This window comes from Lissotriton vulgaris, chromosome 7, assembly GCF_964263255.1.
Source record: "Lissotriton vulgaris chromosome 7, aLisVul1.2, whole genome shotgun sequence".
NCBI classification, from domain to species: Eukaryota; Metazoa; Chordata; class Amphibia; order Caudata; family Salamandridae; genus Lissotriton; species Lissotriton vulgaris.
This window is the reverse complement of record NC_141695.1, coordinates 573,038,218-573,049,742: the sequence shown is the minus strand read 5'-3', so window position 1 is coordinate 573,049,742 and position 11,525 is coordinate 573,038,218. Positions and strand designations below refer to the sequence as shown.

General features: G+C 48.0%; 1 protein-coding gene across 2 annotated transcripts in view; it reads right to left on the bottom strand.

The window, feature by feature from the left end:
- Positions 1-266: 266 nt before the first annotated feature.
- The window catches only part of LOC147702042 (uncharacterized), a 374,952-nt gene continuing 363,693 nt past the window's right edge, over positions 267-11,525 (bottom strand). For both annotated transcript variants that reach the window (XM_086930660.1, XM_086930661.1), the window contains exon 8: positions 267-2,415. In XM_086930660.1, the coding sequence (XP_086786786.1) occupies positions 2,360-2,415 (56 nt within the window). In that variant the 3' untranslated portion in view covers positions 267-2,359. The remainder of the gene's footprint in view (positions 2,416-11,525) is intronic.

Here is an 11,525-nt window from a genome sequence, read left to right as displayed (position 1 = left end):
AGACAAAGATATGAAAAAATCTCTTTCTCTCAAAATTATGAAAAAAGTGGGGATGAGTGGCACACAGATTCCACGCAAAGGTAAAGGACTTGCACCAGAGCTCAAATATAGGCTTGGCAGTTAAGAAGGAGGAAGATATCTATAAAACCAATACCAAACCTCTTACAATAGAAATCAATTCTTGCAGACGAGCAACTGAGAAAATGCATATCGTGTCTGTCTGCCATGCGATACTCAACTAGTTAATCAGAGACCAACAGGGTCTAGGCAACATTAAAATCACTTTTATTATAAAGAAGAAACAACTATTTACAAGAGAGTAAATAACAAGGAAATAACAGACAATTAAGGAATACCTCCCCATTCATTCCTATGGGCAAATTGAGAATGCGATTTCAAGGGTGCAGGGGTGTCCAAAGTACACCCTGTTGCACCCCTGAAATTGATCTGTGCACATATGTTGCGCACACACATGCCTTTTTGCAAAGTTTTTGCAAATTACCATGAAGTTCAACTTCATGGTAATTTGCGAGCCCAATTAGCGAAATCGCTATTTTTTAAACTTTAATGCATTGCATTTAAGGAATCTCAATTTGACATTCCTTCAATGCAAGTAATCGCAATTTTGCGATTTCTTAATTTGCGATTTTTGCATTTGGGATGATGCATTCCAAATGCAAAACACCAGTCGCAAATGGGCATATTCTGAGAATCTGCCCCTTTGCGAGCGGATTTGACCTTGATGCATCTATGCCTATATGCCACAGAACATGGCAGAAGATGAACAAGTTAAGAAGTGTGTAAACCAGTGCCAATAAAAGATCTTCCCTATTATAAACTAGAAATTCAATTTATGGAAGACAAACAATTTTTGTTGATTGCTTTTTTTTTTATTCTTGACATTTGCTTTGATAATTGTGACTCGCAATTTGCGAGTCGCAATTAAGGAATTTTAAGAAATCGCTATTTTTTTTAGTGATTTCTTCATGCATTGCATTTTGCTATTCCTTAATAGCGAATCGTTATTTTTCGCTATTAAGGAATAGCAAAATTGTTTCTTGATACATCTGGGGGATAGTCATTTAGAAAGCACACTTAGGGAAGAGGACGTATGTTGCCTTGATCAAAGCAAAGTTTCTGAATCACCCCACCCTCAACATTTGGACAGAATTGTAATCAGAAATCATGGTCACATATTAGAAACATCTGAGAAGCTTCTGTCTGTTCATGAAGTCATGTGCTGTCAGTAATCCCTGTAGAAGTTCTAGTTAATGGAACTGAAAGCACACAAAACTGGAAGGATTAACTGATTGTGAACAACGTTCCTATGCTGACTACCTGATAACCTCTCCAAATATAGCACAAACTTGTATATGTTGATGGCATCTTCCTTGCTTTGTCGGAGAATAGACATATCTTTATGACAGCAAACTTCACAAGATAAAAATAAATGGAAACGTGTTACATCAAAGCATAGCCAAATGACAAAATAAAGATGAATCTATACACAGTTGCCAACTCTCCCTTATCGCCCCCTTACTAAAATGTACAACTAAAAGACAAATACATATTTTTAAAATTCTATAAAACATATGTACAAATCAGGGGAGCAACACAGGCGCCTGAAGCCCCTGCGGAGCATGGAGGTCCCAACCCTTCAGGGGCACCCCAACTTTTAAGCGGGCTCAATTTCACCCAACCCAAATGTTTTCAGTGAAATATGGGAGACTTTGGAGCCCCTCTTCACATTCTGGAGGGGTGCCTCATCCTTTTGAAATAAGAATTCATTGGGAAACGATGGTGGCATGCTCTTTTTTAAGTGTCACTGACTGATCAATGAAACCTTTGGTTTGGTGTTTATGTGATGCAAGTCTGAATCCTGAGATTCTTTCTGATTGGATGATAACACGGCTGTGGGTATTCCTCCCATATGGTCGAGTCCTTGTACAATGCGAGAGCGCACCACAGCTGAGCAGACACGGAAATGGTATGTTTTCTTTAACTAAAGCTCTCTCTCTTGAGGTCCATGATGGGGAAACTACCATCTGTCAATTGGTGACAAGCTGCTCTTCCGCGAAATCAGTGACAAAGTTTCTGGTCTCAAGCCAGTGTCAAATATTTTGGTCACATGACATCTGGTTGGTCACTGGGTCATTAAGATTTAGAGTTTGTGTTGACCCGAAACTCCTTTCATGCACCTTTGACGTGAAGAAGATTAAAGATTAACTTGCTGAGCAGGTAGAAATAGGCTCGGTACATCGGAAACGAAGCTGACACCTTGAACCATATCCATCGGACAGCTGAAGCAGCTTCAATGTACATGTCACAAGTCTTCACCTTTTCACAAGTCATCCTCGTGCTAAGAGATTAATGCAATCTGGCTACTTGACTGGGCGCCCGCTGCCATCTCTGTATCTGAGAAATACAACCAAAAAGAGAACAATTGGTCAATTCAGAACTGCTAATGCAACTGCCTCTTTCACTTTCTAGCAAATATTAGTTGCGTATTTAAACCAAATCGAGAAAATATACATCATGGCACATTACCAGCATAGTGAATTAATAATACCACATCAAGAAGCAAAGCACACACAACACTAATGAAGAATCACACAAGGTACAACCACTACAATAATCTTTTTCATGTACGCAGCGCGCAGTAACGCGTCAGCAAAAGGCTGCGTTTTATTAAAAGTTTTAGAAGTATATACTAATTAATAAAGCGTAAATAATGTTTGTCCACTATTGAATCTTTATAGGGTTTAAGAAGAGCAAAGGAAGGATAAGGGTCGGGAAGGAATAATTGGATGACGCAAAAAACTTGGTTGGCCTTTTCACATTTTTCACGGGTAATGTTCAAAGGAGCTTCATTTTTATTGTGTACTATTGATTGAATGTTAAACATTTTGAATACGAATTGCAAGTCATGTTTTACAATGTATACAAGTTATACTAGTCCTGCTTGAACTTTCTTCAATAACAAAAATGCCCAGCTTAGCTTTGAATGGTGGGGTACAATGGAAGCTACAGTGCAGTACATGTGCACTATTTATTCTATATAATTAGTCCCCATCCAATATATTCCCCTTTAACGCCTTCCATGAGGCCGCGATTCCCCTGGTGTGCTGTAAACAACACGAACAGGGGCGGGCTGTGACGAACCCCAGCCGTCATCAGCACACGAGCACCGTAGTGCATGACGGCTGGGGTTCGTCATCAGCATGGAAGGGTTAAGCAAGTACACACCAAGAAGATGTAAATAGAATAGTACTAGTAGTGCTGCTTAATTGAAATCCTCTAAAGCAAGAGTACTCACAAACACTAACCCCAGGGGCTAAAAAGCATGGTATGTGGCATGATCCAGTGCAGCATTGATGGCAGCAGAATGGTGGTTTGGAAGTGTAAGGGCGACGTAGGGGAAGCGAAGCATGGACATTTCGTAGTCAGTGAGTCGTGGAATTATTTTGGGGGTTTAGTTCCGTACTGCACTCTAAATAAAGCCCCTAGTGTCTAGTGCTACCTTTGGAGAGTCAAGAATAACAAGCATTGGCATAGCCAATAGGTCTCGCTTTTGGGACCTTATGTGTTATTCCGAAGTGCCACACTTGATGTTCGTAGGTGTGTTTGTAATGTCACTGGCAGTGCTGGCAAGGGCAATGGGCGGTGCAAGCTGCAGATGCCTCCTGAGAAAAGCAATGGCACTTATTTCTTTACAAATTAAGTACTGGCTGTGGTGGACTACTTGGCTATAGGCAGAACTGGAGTCAGCTGACGCATTCTATCTAATGTGTGCTGCTGTTGGATGTTAGAATGCCGAGAATGAGTCATGCCAACGGTACAAGATATTATGTTGCTTGGATGAAACGTTGTCCGGATGTGGTGTCTGCTGGCTCTAGCGCTAACAGTCTCCAACTTGCTTTAGACTTGGGCGTTATAATAGCTACATTTTCCAACCACTTTCTTGCTTTTCGATTGAGAACCAAAAAAAGCTAATCGGGGGGAGGAGCCAAGATGGCGACCGGAGCAGACCTGTAGGCTCCCGGCTCCGCCACTCCTTTTCAGCCGTGCCGATATCCTGACTTTAATCCTGGCGCAATTGAAGGCAGATTGTGTGCGAAGCGGCGCTGATCCCGGCGGTGCTTTCCCGGACCCTCGACCTGCCCGGCAACCGGAGATATTCGCTTCCCAGCTCACGGCCCTGGACCCCGCTTACATGGGCTCCTCCTGCCGTGCCCCTGATACCTGCTGCCGGCCAGAGTGCTCCGTCGGCCCTGGCTGCTGAGCCACCGGCGTGACCCTTGCGAGGCGCTGCCCGAGCCCAGCCACCTGCATAAACTCAAAGCGGGCGGAGAGAAGGCAGCGCTCGGGAGGAGCCAAGATGGCGGACGGGACGGACGTGTGAGCTCCCGGCTCCGCAAGCCGTCTGCCTTGCAGCACTATCCTGTCCGTTATCCGATCGCACACCGTGTTTGAATTGAGGGAAAGAATGCCCAGAAGCGGACTGCTTTCTTTTGCGACCTCCGCCGTCTAATTTGGAGCGGAACTCGCTGAGTTCGCCGACCTCCGGAGCTGCCCGGGTGGCTGTGCCGATCGCCACCGCAGGACAATGCAGGACCTGGCCGGCAGAGGAGAGGGGGAGGTGCAGTTGACTACGGGAGCATGGCGACCGCTGAAATGACCTGCGCATATCTCTCCCGGTGCAGAGTGACTCCCCTTTGCTGAGGTGCGTGTCTGTGTGTAGTTATAGCCCTCCACGCAGCGCTTCCCCCCGCTCCGCTGCCCACCGCCTGGACAATCGCCATCTTGGGGCGATTCCCGACTGCTTCACGCCCGCATTGAGGAAGGCGGTGAGGCGATTCTTGATCATGGCGAACCCCTTGCTGTGAGCTGCATTTCACTGGAGCTCTAACCGCTTGCTCTCTCTATAGCGAGATCGCCCCCCTCTCCTTATTACAGACTTCCTAAGGGGCAACAATGGCGCTCGTCCCTAGGGACGAGGAGAGGGCTGCTTCACCACTCCTGTCGCGCGCTGCCCTGTCTGCGTCCGGACTGGGGGCGGACCCCAGGGCAGCGCCGCATGTAGCGGATCTGCTGCTATCTCGGAACACTCCGACATATGGGGATATCCTTAACGCCCTTGTGGACATGGGGACAATATGGCGACGTAACGCTCAAGCACTACTGGAGAAGATCGAGGGAGCGTCCTCTGGTGCAACGCGACCGGGGCCGGCCGGCCCCCTGCTGCCCCCAATGTATCCTGGCAGAGTTACACAGTTACAGCATGAGAGGGCTGAGGTGCGCAGTGTCCCTGGCAACATTGTTGTTGGTTTTCTCCTCGGCGTGGATCCTGATACAGGGTTGCCCCTCACTTTGAGAACAGCGACTCTGTCCCCACAAGAGCTCTGTACATCGATCTTCCAGTCCCTGCCCTCCCCTGAGTTACTTGCCTTCGGTGCCGTTTTTCTGCGGTGGTGGAGTGTGTGCTGTCGGGGACTGGCGAGGATGCTCAACAGACTTGTTGCTGGACCTGATGGTGACCGGGGACGCCCTTATCCGTCTCCTTTGTTTTCTTCTGATCTGGAGCGGCCATTTTGCCCTATTGCTCTATCCGGGGAGTGCCCGGAGCGATAGCCAGCCCTGACGGGGCTTTGCCGTTCAGGACAGGGCTGAAGATGTTCCCTCGTTGGTTTCGCTCAGATGGACGATGGAGACCCGGACTGAACTGCGTTTTGATATGCTGTCTGTATTGAACGTGCTCCTTTTTCCCCACTTTAATTCATACTTTCTGGTATTGTTCTCTGTTTTTCTGCACGGTGTTGGACTGTCTAGTGGAGTCTCGGACTTTGGCGCTTCCTCTGCATATGCTACAGTAATATCCCTTCTCATCTCGATTTCTGATTCTAGCTTACTGTGATTATTCGTGTATGGGATGGTACAGTGTAATGTTGATTGGGGATTCTTGGGTACATTGGATTTGGCCCCCCTCCGGTAATCATGAACCTATCCTTGCTACTGTGTATGGGGGGGGTGATGCTCTTCGGCTGGCGGAGTTCGGGAGATTTGGTATTTAGTGGGCTCCTCCCCACTTTCCCTTCCCTTTTTCTTTCTCTATAAGAGTTTCAGATTAGATTAGTCTTTTCTTACTCTCTATTCCTTATGTGGGTTCTCTTGGGGCGACAGGCACGTTAGTAGGGGGGGGTGGGCCGTAGCCTCTTCGACGTGCAGGGTGGGGGGTTTGGGTTTTTACTTTCTCTTTTTGTTTCTATGGCCTTCTTCTTATCTTCGCTCTTATTTTCTCTCTCTTCCTATATATCTCGGGTCAGACGGGAGGTTGGGTTTGGTTCCTCACGGGATGTTCTTTGTGGTTTGCGTCTAAGTCTGTATCACATGGTTTATTGATTCCATTATTAAGATTTTGATTTACTGCATCTTCATTGAATGCTTACAGAACTTGCTTTTCCTTCCTTTTTCCACTATCGTCTGAGGGCGCATATCCTGTCATGACTTTTCCCATGTAACGAGTGTCCCTCTTATGTGTCCTCGGATCCTTTCTAGTTGCTATATAATGAACCCTTCCATATCCTATCATACTGCAGGCAATCTAGATTGTAAATCCTGTTGTGATATATTGACTGGGCGGGCGCCAATTGGGGCGACGTCTATTCCTGTGCTTGTGTGTCCTTACTGTAAACGATTCACGCCAATCCTTTGTTAGCGATGTATAATTGGTAGATCTCCTTCACGTGGCTCGCCCGCTCAGCTACCCTGTCTGACTTTAGGGTGATTCGTCAAAAACATAAAATGAAACCCTCTTTATCCTTTTCCTGTGACTCCTTGCTAATCCATCGTAGTGTTTTTACCTTTTACTTGTTGCATCGCAAGGTTCCCCGGAATGGTTGTATGTTGTCATAGCGGCCGGCCCGCAGTGGTTGTAGGCTGACGCTGTGTACTGTGTTCTCAAAAATAAAGGTTTTCCAAAAAAAAAAAAAAAAAAAAAAAAAAAAGAGAAGGCAGCGCTCACGAAGCTGCAGAACCCCATCGGAACGGAGCCTATGTTTGAGGCTGAAGGTACGGGGAGAGGATTGTCCGGCCATATTGGATCGCATGTGGCTGCTTGACCCCATGCCTCGCTATCCGGGATTGCCGCGGGGCGCCTAACCTGCACGGAATGTTTCTCGGACACGGCGCATGGCACCCCGCCAGCATCTAAAGGGCGTGCGCTAGTGCTCTCCTTAACCTGGTGAACATCTTGGAGTTTGGTCACAATGGCTCTGTGCGCTGCCATGCTTTGTGAGGAGATGAGCCCGTCCACGCCAGCGACCTGTGCTGTCCTGTCTGTAGGTGAGCCTGAGACTCGAGAGATTTCCCGGGGGCATGGGGTCCAGGGGCTACAGCCCGTAGTTTCTCTTGGTACCGTTCTGTCAGCCCTGTGCAACCTCCGTGCCGATATGCGCCACTGCTACGGGAAATTGGGAGACAAGCTAGATGACATGGCGTCTACGCTGAGGTGGGACACTAACGATCTGGTTTCGCAAAGCTGCCGCCTGCTACCGCCTGCACTGTACGGGGCAACAGCGCTTTCTCCTGCCTGTTGTACATCTGAGCCCGCTTTCTACTTTGCTGACGCCCGAGATCACCCGCCTGACGACTCCACCCGGGATACTTTGTTTCCCCTTCTAGTGAAGAATGCTACATTGTGGCCGGACTTTTTATCGTGTGTGCCTTGGGATCTGACTGTGGCGCTGCGGCTACCGTCTCCTCCTGTGCTGTGCCTCTTGACTATACTGCCTACAAACTCGTGTACTCCTGGTGTCTTTGTGGAACATTCTGCTACACTCGACGGACTTCCTGGTGACTCATTGTGGCCATTTTGTGCTCCCATATTGCTTTCGTTTTTCCTCTCGCCATTTTGCTCCTTTGTTCTGAGGTGGGCGGGCCTCTCTTGGGAAACGCATCTGGGGGTATATCCATGTTCGGGTCAGGGCTAGGCTGCTTCTCATGTTTTTGGCTTCTGGGCTGGTGGACCTGGGTTTGGGATTGTTTTTTGCGTCCAGATTACTCGACCGCTGTTGATTAATGTTTCACTCCTGTATTTGCCTTAATGCTTGCTGTTTAACCTGAACTTGGGGTGGAAGGTGCATTAGTGACTGGTGGGGACCGGGTTGCCTGGAATCGATCCTCCTCCTGTTTTCTTTTTTTGTCTTTGAGAGTCGAAGATTAGGGTGTCCTTCTCTCCCTCTCTATATCACATGGTATGCCTTTTTCTTTTCTTTTTCTTTCTTTCTTTCTCGCTATATTTCGGGTTTATTGGGCGACAGACACACTGCTGGGGGGGGGCAGGCCGTAGCCTCCGCATGCGTGTAGGGTGGGGGGTTAGTAGTTAGAATTTAGTCATTATTTCTATGGTGCCTTCTTTTATTCCTATTTTTTATTTTCACTTTTGGTCTGGGTCCATGTCTAGATTACTAGAGGTTAGGTGGCGGCGGGGACCGGGTGGCGCGTGAAGGGGGTCTTCTACCTGACTCTGAAAATAGCTGCCTTACTGCCCGGGGGGGACTTGACGGTTGGCGTTGATATCCTGTGTACAAGCTTGTAACTACAGTCATGTTCCTCCCGCATGGATCCTTCTTTTGCTTCTCTTGAATTGAATTGAATTGAATTGAAATATAATTTGTATTGCGCAGAACAATGACCCGCAGGTATCAAGGCGCCTAGCAAAAGGTCAGGAAAGACCAGGAAAAAAGAAACATTGAGACCTTAAACATATGCTTGCTTGAAGAGAAAGGTTTTTAAGGCAGTGCGAAAGTTCTGTAAGGACGGGAGGGATCTCAGATCCAAAGGAAGTTCGTTCCACCACTTAGGAGCAAGGGTGGAGAAGGCTCTGCCGCCCCACTTGACTCTTCGTATGCGGGGGGCTGCTAGAAGCAGTTTCCCAGAGGAACGCAGGTTTCTTCGGGGAACATAGTGGGAGATGATGGATCCTATTCCAGTGTCGCTCTTTTTGGCAATGGCTCTGTAGGTCATACACAGGACCTTAAACCGGATACGCTGTTCTACCGGCAGCCAGTGCAGTGTTTTCCTGGCTGCAGTGGCTGAAGAGCGTCTGGGGATGTCCAGGACAAATCTGGCTATGGCGTTTTGGACTACCTGTCAGCGCTGCAGCTGTCCTTTATTAAGTCCAGCGTACAGCGCGTTACAATAGTCCAAACGCGAGCCGATAAGAGCAACAGCTATTTGTTTTCTTGCCTGGAGGGAAAGATATTTCCTGACCCTACGGAGAGTGTGAATCAGGCCCCAACAGGTGGAAACAGTTCTGCTCACCTGGCTGCCTAGGTCAAGGGCAGGATCTATTAACACCCCAAGATTTTTAGCAGAGGATGTGGGGGACGGGCAAGTACCAAGGGAGTCAGGCCACCAATTGGCTGACCAGATGTTTTCTTTTCCCCCAAACACCATCACCTCCGTTTTCTCCCCATTCAGTTTCAGAGAGTTCTGGATCATCCACTTACCAACCGCCTCCATGCAAGATCTAAATTTGGAGGCGGTTAGTTCATCTGAATGGGGTAGAGAGACGAGGATTTGGGTGTCGTCTGCGTACGAGACAACCTCCATCCCGAATGATCTTATTAATTTGGCTAGTGGGGTAACATAGATATTAAAGAGGGTCGGGCTAAGAGCTGACCCTTGAGGAACCCCACATAGCACAGGACGGGATGGAGATAGAAACTCCCCAAGCTTGACTCTTTGTTCCCTCCCCGTGATGAAGGAGGTCAGGAGATCCAGAGCTGCGTTCTTCACCCCCACCTCCCTCAGCCGTGATGTAAGTACCGAGGGGGAGAGGGTGTCGAAAGCCGCAGTTAGATCTAGCAGGACCAGGAGAGATGTCTGGCCCTCATCTACTGAAGTACGGATCTTGTCAAGTACGATGGTGAGGGCTGACTCGGTGCTAAATTCTTTCCTGAATCCATGCTGGGAGGAGTCTAAGCATCCAGAGCTTTCGACAAAGGCAGCAAGATGTTTGTTAAGATGTGTCTCAAGCATCTTGGCAGGAGCGGGGAGCAGGGAGATAGGCCGGAAGTTTTTTAGGACCCCTGGATCCAAAGAGGCCTTTTTCAACAGGGGTTTCACTACCGCCTTCTTCCACTCTGCAGGGAAAGTACCATCTCTAATGGCAAGGTTCATTATCTCCACCAGGGGTGGTAAGAGGGTCTCCCTACACTGTTTGATGACCTTCAGTGGGCAGGTATCCAAAGGTGATCCGGACTTAGTCTTGGCTAACAAAAGCTCAAGATCTTGCAAGACCAGCGGAGGAAAGATGTCCAGAGTGCAAGGAGGGGAGATTTCAGTGATGGTCGAACTCATCTCTACACTAGGTATGGATGCACTGAGAACAGCTCTTTGTTCCTCAAGGGCTAGATGAATATCCTGGATTTTAGAGTGAAAGAAAGAGGCGATCTTATCGCAGAGGTCCTGCGAAGGGATGACAGGGTCAGGGACTTGCAGTCTGACCAGAGAGTCAACGGTTTTAAAGAGTTCCTTCGGGGAAGAAAGCGAGGAGGTGCGGTCACAAAATATTTTTGTTTAGCCTGCAAGATTTCCGCCTTGTATTTTTTAACCAGCAGTCGATGAGCTTCCTTATTTTTGAAGTCCCACCTAGCGTGCCATAGCCTCTCCATTCTCCTCACTTCTTGCCTAAGAAGCCTGAGGGAGTCGGAGAACCAGGGGGCAGAAGGTCTCTTTCTAGCGCGGCGTCGGGATTGTTCTGGGGCCAATTGATTCAGGGCCTCAGTAGTGACCTGTTCAAAGTGAGCGACTGCAGTCTGTACGCTATGTAGGCCAGTGATAGCAAGGTTTGCAGCCCAGGGCACGAAGGAATTGCTATTAATATTCCTGAGATTTCTAGTAGTCTCTATTGTATGGTTTCCTGGTTTACGGAAATTCACCCTGTGGTGTTTCAAGAGAAAAGGGACCGCCAAATGGTCAGACCAGGAAAGATGAATCGGATCCTTGGTGGTCAAGCGAGGATCATTGGAAAAGATGCCATCCAGGGTGTGTCCTGCACGGTGGGTAGCTCCCGTGACACGTTGCGTAAGCCCGCAGGATTCTAGGGCCTCGGTGAGACAGGAGGTGTCAGAGAGGTCGTGCATTTCTAGATGGTAATTGAAATCACCCATGATGGAAAAATTGTCTTGGCCAAAATAGGGTTCAAGAGATTGGAGAAGGTGGTGCGTGAAATGTGTTCTCGAGCCGGGGGGACGATAAATTAAAATACCGTTGAAGAAGGGGCGTTGTTCTTCCTTTATTGATTAATAAAAGGCTTGAAAACTGTCAGGGAAATCAGTCAGGGATACAATGTGACATTGAAGGTGATCTTTATAAAGGATCGCTATCCCCCCTCCCACTCGTCTCTGCCTATCCAGTCTGGCCAGGCAATAACCTTCCGGGACGGCCTCTATTAGGTCAGGGTCAGAGGAGTCCTTAGCCCAGGTTTCGGTCACAAATACTAGAGTGGGCGTTCTGTCCAG